Genomic DNA, 14,690 nt, shown 5'->3' on the forward strand with positions numbered 1-14,690 from the left:
GTGCTCTTCACAGATGAAAGCAGGTTCACACTGAGCACGTGACAGACGTGACAGAGTCTGGAGACGCCGTGGAGAACGTTCTGCTGCCTGCAACATCCTCCAGCATAACCGGTTTGGCGGTGGGTCAGTCATGGTGTGGGGTGGCATTTCTTTGGGGGGCTGCACAGCACTCCATGTGCTCGCCAGAGGTAGCCTGACTGCCATTAGGTACCGAGATGAGATCCTCAGACCCCTTGTGAGACCATATGCTAGTGCGGTTGGCCCTGGGTTCCTCCTAATGCAAGACAATGCTAGACCTCATGTGGCTGGAGTGTGTCAGCAGTTCCTGCAAGAGGAAAGCATTGATGCTATGGACTGGCCCGCCCGTTCCCCAGACCTGAATCCAATTGAGCACATCTGGGACATCATGTCTCGCTCCATCCACCAACGCCACGTTGCACCACAGACTGTCCAGGAGTTGGCGGATGCTTTAGTCCAGGTCTGGAAGGAGATCCCTCAGGAGACCATCCGCCACCTCATCAGGAGCATGCCCAGGCGTTGTAGGGAGGTCATACAGGCACGTGGAGGCCACACACACTACTGAGCCTCATTTTGACTTGTTTTAAGGACATTACATCAAAGTTGGATCAGCCTGTAGTGTGGTTTTCCACTTTAATTTTGAGTGTGACTCCAAATCCAGACCTCCATGGGTTGATAAATTGCATTTCCATTGATTATTTGTGTGTGATTTTGTTGTCAGCACATTCAACTATGTAAAGAAAAAAGTATTTGATAAGATTATTTCATTCATTCAGATCTAGGACGTGTTATTTTAGTGTTCCCTTTATTTTTTTGAGCAGTATATGTTGTTCTGCCCCTGAACAAGGCAGTTAACCCACTGTTCCCTGGTAGGCAATCATTGTAAATAATAATTTGTTCTGTTGGGGCTAGGGGGCAGTATTGAGAATTTTGAAAAAAATATGCGCCCATTTTTAACTGCCTGCTACACCAACTCAGAAGCTAGGATATGCATATTATTAACATATTTGGATAGAAAACACTCTGAATTTTCTAAAACTGTTTGAATGGTGTCTGTAAGTATAACAAAACTCATATGGCAGGCAAAAACCTGAGAAGAATACAAGCAGGAAATGAGAATTTTGTGGCTGTACTATTTTCGAGTCATTGCTAATAGATCACACAGTGACAAAGGATTCATTTTGCACTTCCTACGGCTTCCACTAGATGTCAACGATCTTTATAAAGTTGTTTGAAGCGTCTATGATGAACAGAGACCGGATGAGAAGGAAGGGAAGTTGACGTCCCTGGGATGTCGTCACTTCATTATTGTGCGCACATGCGCGTTCATGTGAGGCAAGACATTTTTCAAAACGTTTTTCAAGACACAGGAGAGGTCGGGTTGAAACATTACTGATGTTTCACGTTAAAAATGGCCCTAAAGATTGATGCTAAACAACGTTTGACATGTTTGAACGAACGTAAATAGATTTTTTTTTAAACTTTTCGTCGTGACTCCCCCTACATTTTGAGGAGCCTACTGAACGCGCTAACAACATGGAACAACTTGGAGTTATTTGGACATAAATTATGAACTTTGTCGAAAGAAACCACATTTGTTGTGGATCTGGGATTCCTGGAAGTTCCTTCTGATGAAGATAATCAAAGGTAAGGGATTATTTACAATAGTATTATTGATATTAGATGGTTCCAAGATGGTGCTAACCTGTATATCCTAGCCTATTGTTCTTAGCATAGCACCCCGTTTATTGCAAAGTGTGATTTCCCAGTAAAGTTATTTTGAAATCTGGCAATGCGGTAGCATTTATGAGATGTTAATCTATAATTCTTTGAATGACAATATTATAATTTACCAATGTTTTCGAATAGTAATTTTGTAAATTGTAACGCTGCTTCACCGGAAGCATTTGAGGGAAAAAAAATTCTGAATTTCACCGCCACTGTAAAATGCTGTTTTTGGATATAAATATGAACTTGATGGAACAAAAAATGCATGTATTGTATAACATAATGTCCTAGGAGTGTCATCTGATGAAGATTGTCAAAGGTTAGTGCATAATTTTAGCTGGTTTTCTGCTTTTGTTGACGCCTGTCTTTGAATTGACAAAACATTACACGCAGCTATTTTCAATGTACTCTCCTAACATAACCTAACTTTATGCTTCGCCGTAAAGCCTCTTTGAAATCGGACAATGTGGTTGGATTTAGGAGATGTTTATCTTTCAAATGGTGAAAAATAGTTGATTGTTTGAGAAATTGAAATTATTAGATTCTTGCAGTTTTGAATTTCCCGCCATGGTATCTTATCAATAAATCCCGTTAGCGGGATCAGAGCGGGAAGGGGTCCTCTAGAGGTTAACCGACTTGCCTAATTAAAGGTTAAATAGGTTAAATAAAATTAAAAAATAATGAAGTCTGTTGATTGTCAATCATTGGGTTCCTTTGTTTTGCAATATGCTCAAATCAAATCAAGCTTTATTTATACAGCACTTTTCAGACATGGATGCCACGCAATGGCTTCACAGGAAAAAACAATGAAAATAAACGGATATTTACTACACAACTGAAAGACTACGGAACATTCCAAGGAAAATCCATTGATTAAAATATTAACAATTGGATGCAATATTCAACCATAACGAGATGGACAAGCCAGCACAGGTGTAACACATTCTGACTAACGAGGTGACACCAATCAGTGCTAACGAGCTAAAGTCCAACCTCAAAACATAAATGGAAAAACCAAAGCCTGTAACACCTTCCCCTTTAAGACAACAAATATATCCTATATTTTTGTTGGACAAGTTTGCTCACCACCAACAGAAAACAACTTCCATTTCACATTATAATCAACTACAATGCTTCACCTTCACCAATATAAACATGATGTCTACTGGCTGTCAACAATTAAAAACAAGAAAAAACACGTATTTCTAAATAATAATATACAATAGTATCTTTTCACCTTTTTCTTTCTATAGAATCCCCCACCTTGGTTCACTTACTATAGAATCCTAAAACTCACTAGCTTCTAGAACTCTCGTCTTCCTAAAACTCACTAGCTTCTAGAACTCTCGTCTTTCTAAATACCACTAGCTTCTAGAACTCTCCTCTTCCTAAAACTCACTAGCTTCTAGAACTCTCTTCTTCCTAAAACTCACTAGATTCTAGAACTCTCGTCCCCTTGGAATGAGCCCAAACAAAACTCATCACCAATACAGAAAAACATGCAGTCAAAATAAATTGTGATCCATGGCAACGCACTGGCTAAACGCAAAACACAAATCTTTTTGAGACAATCAGCAACCAAGTTGTCCTTACCACAGACATGTCTGATTTCAAGAGGAAACTCCTGCAATATCCATAGTAACTTTCCACCTCACTGCAGAGCTTCTCTCTCTTTTCAGGGTTCACTAGATAGGCATGTTGTTGGATCGGGGCCCAGTCCCCAATGTCATGCTCTAGTACATTTGGGTTGGCACATCTGAGAATTAACCCTGATATTATAAAAGCAGGGCAACAATGTCAATATAATTGTACCAAAAATTGTGAGTTGGTTACATAAATAATTATTACTAAATGTTACATGAAATGTAAATATGAAATATTTGGTTGCATAGTCTTATTTTCAAAGTCTTTTCAATTACATGTTGCTAGATGGGATATCCCCAATGTCAAAACACAGTTTTAACGTGTCCAAATCAATAACCAATATGCAAAAACTGTTTGTGATAAATTGAAAACCTAAACATAAAATGTGCTGTATACACAAACATCTGCCACAATAATCATATTACTTGGATTTTTTTTTAAACAAGCACCTTTATAAAACTGCACAAGTAGCAATAAATCACTGATATCGATTAAATCAGGTTGTACGTGCTGTTGAAACTAACACAACTAAAAAACACATGGAAATGGGAGATATATTTCACCTCACTGGTTAGAGGACAACCTGCAGAAGACAGTCAGCTACATTTTGGAGTGATGCATTTAAAGGTAGGGGTCGCTAAACAAAGGAACACAACACTTATTTGTCATCACTCATCGATATCATGTTGAAATCAATTGTGCCGAGAGGAGGGAGATGAGGTTGCACGTCCTGTTAAAACTAACAGCTCAAAAACCACATGGAATCTGGGAATAATGTGTACATCCCTGGTTAGAGGACAATTTGTAGAAAACAGCTAGCTACATTTTGAAGTGTTGCATTGTGATTCCAGTGCGTCACCAACGTGGTGAGTGTAACACAACTCTTTTTTTGTTAGTCACTTTTTGTTAAATCACATAAATAGTAACTCTTCCATTTCAGAGCCTGGATTTCCCCCTGAGGTTAATATCCATATCATGTTGAAATCAATAGAACAGGGGACAAACGTTTAGGGTTCTACATTGTGACATCACTAAAATACTCCTACTACAATGTTAAAACATTCTACATTGTGACATCATTAAAATACTTCTACTACAATGTTTAAACATTCTACATTGTGACATTAATTCATTGATATCATGAAACAACTCCTTAATGTATTTTCTAATATTTGATCAGAGATCTTTTATCAGATTATCTATGGTCACAGCTAAGAGGTTTCTCTCCTCTGTGTATTCTCTGGTGCACTCTCAGATCTGTAGATTGAACAAAACTCTTCCCACATTGACCACAGCTATAAGGTTTTTCTCCTGTGTGTATTCTCTGGTGTAGAGTCAGACTGCTAGATGTAGTAAAACTCTTCCCACATTGACCACAGCTATAAGGTTTCTCTCCTGTGTGTGTTCTCTGGTGTAATGTGAGCTGGCTAGATGTAACAAAACTCTTCCCACATTGAGTACAGCTATAAGGTTTCTCTCCTGTGTGTCTTTTCTGGTGCACTGTCAGATGGCTAGATTGACAAAAACTCTTCCCACATTGATCACAGCTATAAGGTTTCTCTCCTGTGTGTATTCTCTGGTGTTGAGTCAGACTGCTAGATGTAGTAAAACTCTTCCCACATTGATCACAGCTAAAAGGTTTCTCTCCTGTGTGTGTTCTCTGGTGCGTCTTCAAATTCTGTGAAGTTGAGAATCTTTTCCCACAATCTGAACAGTGGAATGGTTTCTCTCCTGTGTGTACTTGCTGTTGTCGAGTCAGACTGCCAGATGCAGCAAAACTCTTTCCACATTGACAACAGCTATAAGATTTCTCTCCTGTGTGTATTCTCTGGTGTCGAGTCAGATGTGCATATTTAACATAACTCTTCCCACATTGACCACAGCTATAAGATTTTTCTCCTGTGTGTATTCTCTGGTGTTTAGTCAGACTGCTAGATTTTTTAAAACTCTTTCCACATTGATCACAGCTATATGGTTTCTCCCCAGTGTGAATTCTTTGATGTATTTTAAGGCCTAGTGAAGAGTTTAATCTTTTCCCACAGTCAGAGCAGCAGTGAGATTTCTCTCCTGTGTGAACTCGCTGGTGTTTCTTGAGGAGTTCTGATCTGGAGAGACTCTTCTCTGCCTCGTCAGCATCATGATGTTGCTGAGGCTCCCCAGAGGATCCACAATAGTCCCGTCTCTCTCCTGTGAGAACAAAGTCAGACAGATGGTTAAAGGCCCACGACAGCAGAAATCCACTGTTTATTTGAGGTAAAAGGTGATGCCCAGAGCATACCCATGAACTTGTACAACAATTGACTTCTGTTAAATGATTTGACCATTAAGACAGTTAACTTAGCAACAATCACATTTTGTCTTGTTTTCACATTAGTAGTAACTAGAAATAAGTTATTAAAGTTGTTGAAATCCTAAGCAGTGCGCCAGATGACTTTTGGTTTCCAATATAGGCCCTGTGTTTGCTAAAATTGCAGCACGAGGGCAATGCGCACACAATTTGATTGCAGAAACACCTCCCTGCTAATGAGGAAACAGCTAGTTATGGATGTAGTATATCTGGTAATGAGGAAACCACTAGTTATGGATGTAGTATATCTGGTAATGAGGAAACCACTAGTTATGGATGTAGTATATCTGCTAATGAGGAAACCACTAGTTATGGATGTAGTATATCTGGTAATGAGGAAACCACTAGTTATGGATGTAGTATATCTGGTAATGAGGAAACCACTAGTTATGGATGTAGTATATATGCCTGGAGCAAAAAATAGTGAGCAAAGATTTTAGTTTTCACAATGTATTCTGAATATTACAGCACAAGATCAGGAGTGCTACTCAAGGAAACTCACATTAAGCTCTGTGTCTATTCACTAATTCACCACCGTGGGGGAAAACTCAGGGGAGTTCTCATAGGCTGACAGCAAATATAGCCTCCATTTACAGGTTGCTTATGAGTGCATTTCACATTAAATATGGATTATAATTGTAAGACTCGCTTGAATCACCTGCTTAATATGTTTGTGTTATTGTCGCATATCAACTGCTTTATACACTTCAACTTCACTTCACTTCAAAACACTTCAACCAGTAAAATGCTCTTTGGCTTTGCCATCAGCCTGACAATGAGGGTTTGTACACTAAGTGTTTAACAAATTGGCCCATAACTTCACCTAACAATAACATAGACCAACTGTAAGACCCATAACTTCACCTAACAATAACATAGACCTAGGACTATAAATCATTTAATATTTCAGGTGAAACATGGAAACTAAAATGTTTTTGTCGTGACATTTCATAACCTGATCACCAGATAATTTTGTGAACAATCCCACTAGGCTACTCTGTAATGTGTTGTCATTCTAAATGTCCTGAACAATAGCCTATCCATCAAGGAACAGTTCTCTACACATTATGAGCTAAGTATCTCTGTGTCCAAACAGACTAACAAGACCCTACTGTAAATCAAGCAGACAATAACACTTTATAAACATACATTTGTTTGGGATGTTGGATCCAACGTGGAGCATGGCATAACTGTCTTTACCAGAGTAATGAATGAAGAAGCACTTTGGTTGTTGTTGCATGTCATGATGTTTGTCATGTGACTGTCATTCAGAAAATGATTTCCTGGATCAGCTGATGATAGTTGAACATGTGACTGTAACTAAACAGCTACAGTATTAAGTATTATGTGTAATTATTGAAGAACGACGTTAATGACAGTATCTATTTGGGTGTTGTCAATAAAGTTAAGGTGACTCTCGGTTAGAACCATTGGATTTAGCAAACTCTGAAATTATTTAGGATTTCTGTGCCCATAAAAACTGTTTTGCCAGCGTAACATAAGGAGACACTAAATGTTACGTAGGTAGAGTGCATTTCAGAGATCTGAATACAGAAAACCGTCCTAACAGGACAATAACCTAAACCACAAGGCCAAATCTACACTGGAGGAGCTTACCAAGATGACATTGAATGTTCCTGAGTGGCCTAGTTACAGTTTGGACTTAAATCATCTTGAAAGTCAATGGCAAGACTTGAAAACGGCTTTCTAGCAATGATCAACAACCAACTTGACAGAACAGGAAGGATTTTTAAAAGAATAATGAATATTCACATGAAGATCAGTCTCCTATTGGATGACATCACGACTTCCCATCAAGCCAACTCCTTGAAGGCCTTACTATGACATCACTCACTCCTTCTAGTTTGCAGTTGTTAAAAAAACACTATTTTGCTCAAAACATGTATTTGTTTCCCATTAGTGTGTTTATACTTTACTGCATTTATATCACTTTTCAACAGGAAAAGTTTAAAAATCCCTGGAGGACTTCATGGACAATTCATACAGTACAAAAACATATTCAAGTGTAGAATGCCCTTTTAAAAATCACACATTAGTTCAACAACTGCAGAGTTTGTGTCCCTGTTTTATTAGATAGTACTCACTGTATTTACTGGTGTTAATCAGATCAATGTCCCTGTTTTATTAGATAGTACTCACTGTATTTACTGGTGTTAATCAGATCAATGTCCCTGTTTTATTAGATAGTACTCACTGTATTTACCGGTGTTAATCAGATCAATCTCCCTGTTTTATAAGATAGTGCTCACTGTATTTACCGGTGTTAATCAGATCAATGTTCCTGTTTTATTAGATAGTACTCACTGTATTTACTGGTGTTAATCAGATTAATGTCCCTGTTTTATTAGATAGTACTCACTGTATTTACTGGTGTTAACCAGATCAATGTCCCTGTTTTATTAGATAGTACTCACTGTATTTACTGGTGTTAATCAGATCAATGTCCCTGTTTTATTAGATAGTACTCACTGTATTTACTGGTGTTAATCAGATCAATGTCCCTGTTTTATTAGATAGTACTCACTGTATTTACTGGTGTTAATCAGATCAATGTCCCTGTTTTATAAGATAGTACTCACTGTATTTACTGGTGTTAACCAGATCAATGTCCCTGTTTTATAAGATAGTACTCACTGTATTTACTGGTGTTAATCAGATCAATGTCCCTGTTTTATAAGATAGTACTCACTGTATTTACTGGTGTTAATCAGATCTCCAGTCTTCTCTTCATCATTGACAGTAATTGACCCCTCTTCAGCCTTAATTCCAAAAACGACTTCATCTTCTTTCACTTCATCCTCCACTCCAAAAACTGCATCTTCCTCCTCTTTCACTCTGAACGCGTCTTTCTCTTCTTTCACTGTAACGTCTTTCTCTTCTTCTTTCACGGTAACAGCCTCACCCTCTACTTGTTTTTGTATTGTAACATCTTTCTCTTCCTCCTCCTCTTTCACCAGAGCTTCTTTCTCCGTCCAGCAGACCTCTTCTTTAACAGGAGGAGAGTAGCTTAGTGAACTCATGGTCGGAGATAATAGCTAGTTAGCATTAGCGACTAGACTAGTGCTAATTTAACCAGCCAGCTAGTTGACTTACAACGTAAATATTAAATTAAATGGGGTAGCTAGTTGTTTCCACATAAGTATGTTTAAATCATAGTAGCAAATAAACCACGAAATTGTGTAAAGAACTTGAATGTTCCGACTTTGTCGGCTAGCGAGCTACCGAGGTGGCTGCAGTTGTTGAAGAAGCGTTCCGTCCACTAGATTATACGTCACACTAGAAACATCGCCTGAAAGACACATATCGCCATCTGCTGTCTGGAGGGAGGAAACGCAGTTGAGGAGGGAAAACTATTTTTATTCTTTCATTGAATTATAATATTATAAAGCAGTTTAGGGAAACGTTTTTTTCCTCTCCATTAAATATGAATATTATATCAACACGTACAAAGAGCAACAAGTGTTGTTTGATTAGTTCAGATTTTTTTATGAGAATTTAAAACAAACTCTACATCTACTCCACATCTGTATTTCTGATTCAGTCAAATAACTACATATCAAAATAAGCACCTAGTTATTGATACCCTTGATAAAGATGAGCTAAAATTATAAATAAATTAATTAACTTTACCCACTACCAGGATATTTTAGCCCAAAACCTGGTTACCTCTCTGCTAGGAGGCTGAGACTTGGCCATAAGAGGATCTTCCAGCAAGACACATCAACATCCACAAAGAAATGGTTAATTGGGCACAAAATCAACATTTTCAATTGCCATCTCAGTCTTCAGACTCATAAAACATTTCAGTGTCATTATCCTCCCAAGGGGAGGGTGCTGGAGTATTGAAAACATGGGTGGCAATAATTCAGACCCCTACCTTTTGAGAATTACATGTTAAATTAAATCTCTTTTTCTGAACAATTGTATTAGTTTAAAATAATATAGGACTAGCTATAGGACTAGGTCTATACTGCTCCTACATGGTGTAACAATACATCATGTAGATGTATATAATGAACAGACTAGGTCTATACTGCTCCTACATGGTGTAACAATACATCATGTAGATGTATATAATGAACAGACTAGGTCTATACTGCTCCTACATGGTGTAACAATACATCATGTAGATGTATATAATGAACAGACTAGGTCTATACTGCTCCTACATGGTGTAACAATACATCATGTAGATATATACTACCGTTCAAAAGTTTGGGGTCACTTAGAAATGTCCTTGTTTTTTAAAGAAAGCACATTTTTCATCCATTAAAATAATAATAACATTTATCAGAAATACAGTGTAGACATTGTTAATGTTGTAAAAAAATTAACAAACAAAAAAATTAAACAATTTCACCTTTATTTAACCAGGTGGCCAGTTGAGAACAAGTTCTCATTTACATCTGCGACCTGGCCAAGATAAAGCAAAGCAGTGCGACACAAACAACAACTTGTTCTTTAACAAAGCTTTTGTAAACAGTGTTGTTGCATAACAATCAGGCAGTAGAACAACAATAATCATCACCCTCTTGACCAATCTACCCTCCCCTTAACATTGGTTTGATTCAGGCCCTGCCAGTGTACCAGGTGGACATTGGGTTGATTCAGACCCTGTCAGTGTACCAGGTGGACGTTGGGTTGATTCAGACCCTGCCAGTGTACCAGGTGGACATTGGGTTTGATTCAGACCCTGTCAGTGTACCAGTGTGACATTGGGTTGATTCAGACCCTGTCAGTGTACCAGGTGGACATTGGGTTTGATTCAGACCCTGTCAGTGTACCAGGTGGACATTGGGTTTGATTCAGACCCTGTCAGTGTACCAGGTGGACATTGGGTTTGATTCAGGCCCTGCCAGTGTACCAGGTGGACATTGGGTTTGATTCAGACCCTGTCAGTGTACCAGGTGGACATTGGGTTTGATTCAGACCCTGTCAGTGTACCAGTGTGACATTGGGTTGATTCAGACCCTGTCAGTGTACCAGGTGGACATTGGGTTTGATTCAGACCCTGTCAGTGTACCAGGTGGACATTGGGTTGATTCAGACCCTGTCAGTGTACCAGGTGGACATTGGGTTTGATTCAGACCCTGTCAGTGTACCAGGTGGACATTGGGTTTGATTCAGACCCTGCCAGTGTACCAGGTGGACATTGGGTTGATTCAGACCCTGCCAGTGTACCAGGTGGACATTGGGTTTGATTCAGACCCTGCCAGTGTACCAGGTGGACATTGGGTTTGATTCAGACCCTGCCAGCATGGCCAGAAATGTATTCCAAGGTCAGTAACTTATAACCACAGAACCACCCCAGACCTTTCATGGATGACTAAAAACACCTAAGTATTAGATTTACTGTCATGGTCTAGTATGTCATCGCCTCAGACACCAGTCACAATGCTGGCTGAGGTACGAGTAAAACATGACATTATTTCCTAACCATTCACAATACTGGCTGAGGTACTAGTAAAACATGACATATTATTTCCTAACCATTTTCAATGCTGGCTGAGGTACTAGTAAAACATGACATATTATTTCCTAACCATTCACAATGCTGGCTGAGGTACTAGTAAAACATGACATATTATTTCCTAACCATTCACAATGCTGGCTGAGGTACTAGTAAAACATGACATATTATTTCCTAACCATTCACAATGCTGGCTGAGGTACTAGTAAAACATGACATATTATTTCCTAACCATTCACAATGCTGGCTGAGGTACTAGTAAAACATGACATATTATTTCCTAACCATTCACAATGCTGGCTGAGGTACGAGTAAAACATGACATATTATTTCCTAACCATTCACAATGCTGGCTGAGGTACTAGTAAAACATGACATATTATTTCCTAACCATTCACAATGCTGGCTGAGGTACTAGTAAAACATGACATATTATTTTCTAACCATTCACAATGCTGGCTGAGGTACGAGTAAAACATGACATATTATTTCCTAACCATTCACAATGCTGGCTGAGGTACTAGTAAAACATGACATATTATTTCTTAACCATTCACAATGCTGGCTGAGGTACTAGTAAAACATGACATATTATTTCCTAACCATTCACAATGCTGGCTGAGGTACGAGTAAAACATGACATATTATTTCCTAACCATTCACAATGCTGGCTGAGGTACTAGTAAAACATGACATATTATTTCCTAACCATTCACAATGCTGGCTGAGGTACGAGTAAAACATGACATATTATTTCCTAACCGTTCACAATGCTGGCTGAGGTACTAGTAAAACATGACATATTATTTCTTAACCATTCACAATGCTGGCTGAGGTACGAGTAAAACATGACATTATTTCCTAATTGTCAAAAAATCCCCACTCCTTAATCAACTGGTCTCTCTCTGTTTAACCAGAATAACGTGAGTTGTGACCTTCAGACTGTTAGACTGTTAGTCCATAATCAACTAGTCTCTTACTGAGACAGCTTTGATGGCCCAATAAAAAAACAGTACGTTTCTGCCAGCCAATGTGATAATTCCAGTGCAGTACATGTGTAAAGGGTGTAGAGGGATAATTCCAGTGCAGTACATGTGTAAAGGGTGTAGAGGGATAATTCCAGTGCAGTACATGTGTAAAGGGTGTAGAGGGATAATTCCAGTGCAGTACATGTGTAAAGGGTGTAGAGGGATAATCCCAGTGCAGTACATGTGTAAAGGGTGTAGAGGGATAATCCCAGTGCAGTACATGTGTAAAGGGTGTAGAGGGATAATCCCAGTACAGTACATGTGTAAAGGGTGTTGAGGGATAATTCCAGTGCAGTACATGTGTAAAGGGTGTAGAGGGATAATTCCAGTACAGTACATGTGTAAAGGGATAATTCCAGTGCACTGGTTATTGACTGGAGACTTAAAATGCTGAAAACAGGTCCCTAGTGGAATGACAACAACATGGCTGCTTGTTAAAGAAGAGATGGAGAGAGAGACAGAGATAACCATATACATTGCACATGGACCGTAAGAAATCCTGAATGTATTGAAATGCCTGGGCTCGCAGGGGATGTGTTAATTCAAAACCCATCATTTATACCTGTTCATTCAAAACCCATCATTTATACCTGTTAATTCATAACCCATCATTTATACCTGTTAATTCATAACCCATCATTTATACCTGTTAGTTCATAACCCATCATTTATACCTGTTAATTCATAACCCATCATTTATACCTGTTAATTCATAACCCATCATTTATACCTGTTAGTTCATAACCCATCATTTATACCTGTTAATTCATAACCCATCATTTATACCTGTTAATTCATAACCCATCATTTATACCTGTTAATTCATAACCCATCATTTATACCTGTTAGTTCATAACCCATCATTTATACCTGTTAATTCATAACCCATCATTTATACCTGTTAGTTCATAACCCATCATTTATACCTGTTAATTCATAACCCATCATTTATACCTGTTAATTCATAACCCATCATTTATACCTGTTAGTTCATAACCCATCATTTATACCTGTTAATTTATAACCCATCATTTATACCTGTTTGTTCATAACCCATCATTTATACCTGTTAATTCATGACCCATCATTTATACCTTTTGCTTGAAAGGGGCGGAGCTCCCTGACCTTACTTGGCAGGAACTAATGGGGATTCATAATAAACCCCAGGAAGAGTAGCTGCTAACTTGGCAGGAACACTGGAGCTCTGTCAGAGTGACCATCGGGTTCTTGTTCACCTCCTTGACCAAGGCCCTTCTCCCCAGATTGCTCAGTTTGGCCGGGCGGCCAGCTCTAGGAAGAGTCTTGGTGGTTCCAAACTTCTTCCATTTAAGAATGATGGAGGCATCTTTGTTCTTGGGGACCTTCAATGCTGAAGACATTTTTTGGTACCTTTCTCCAGATCTGTAGCTCGACACTATCCTGTCTCAGAGCTCTATGGACAATTCCTTTGGACCTCATGGCTTGGTTTTTGCTCTGACATGCACTGTCAACTGTGGGACCTTACATAGACAGATGTGTGCCTTTCAAATCATGTCCAATGAATTGCATTTACCACAACTGGACTCCAATCAAGTTGTAGAAACATCTCAAGGATGATCAATGGAATCAGGATGCATCTGAGCTCAATTTCGAGTCTCATAGCAAAAGGACTGAATACCTAAGTAAATACATTTGCAAAAATGTCTAAAAACCTGTTTTCACTTTGTCATTATGGGGTATTGTGATGACATTATGGGCTATTGTGATGTCATTATGGGGTATTGTGATGTGATTATGGGGTATTGTGTGTAGATTGATGAGGGGGAAAAAATATTAAATTTTAGAATAAGGCTGTAACGTAACAAAATGTGGAAAATGTGAAGGGGTCTGAATACTTTACTTTTCTACCGCAGTTTTGTACATGATCAAATCAAATGAAAGTGTATACACTGTCATGTGATATAGAAAAGTCCAATCATAGGAGAGTACATGGAAGGCACTATACTGTGTGTCTGCAGGTGTCTATCTGGTCAAAACCACTGATACAGGAGCCCCTCCACCCTCTGGTGGGATGGATCATATCTACAGAGAAACCTAGATTCAAAACTTAGATTTGTGTGTATTGGGTATATGTTGTGAAATTGTTAGATATTACTGCACTGTCGGAGCTAGAAACACAAGCATTTCGCTACACCAGCAATAACATCTGCTAAACACGTGTATGTGACCAATAAAATGTGATTTTGATTTGAAATAAACGTCCTATTTATCAAAGGTGCTTTTGGCTGGGGTCAAAATGACTCCAAAGGATTTGAATTTGTTAAAAGTCCATATTGATACAGAAACACTAAACCATGATATAGATTTATTAAGAACAAGTTGATTGACAAAGTCATGAAGAATTGAATAAACTACATTTTGGCTATGATACAAGATATGCCTCTGGGGTAAAAAT

The 14,690-nt window shown here is 38.6% G+C and overlaps 1 protein-coding gene across 1 annotated transcript; it reads right to left on the bottom strand.

The window, feature by feature from the left end:
* Positions 1 to 2,476: 2,476 nt before the first annotated feature.
* LOC145875674 (uncharacterized) lies at positions 2,477 to 8,982 on the bottom strand. The gene is made up of 2 exons (XM_082971512.1): positions 8,448 to 8,982; positions 2,477 to 5,577 (listed from the first exon to the last, which is right to left on the bottom strand). Exons 1-2 carry the CDS (start codon positions 8,776 to 8,778, stop codon positions 4,586 to 4,588), a joined length of 1,323 nt encoding a protein of 440 aa, XP_082827638.1. The 5' UTR covers positions 8,779 to 8,982; the 3' UTR covers positions 2,477 to 4,585.
* Positions 8,983 to 14,690: the final 5,708 nt, after the last annotated feature.

Source organism: Salmo salar, unplaced genomic scaffold (assembly GCF_965601325.2).
Source record: "Salmo salar unplaced genomic scaffold, fSalSal1 ptg000306l, whole genome shotgun sequence".
In the NCBI taxonomy this organism is placed as follows: Eukaryota; Metazoa; Chordata; class Actinopteri; order Salmoniformes; family Salmonidae; genus Salmo; species Salmo salar.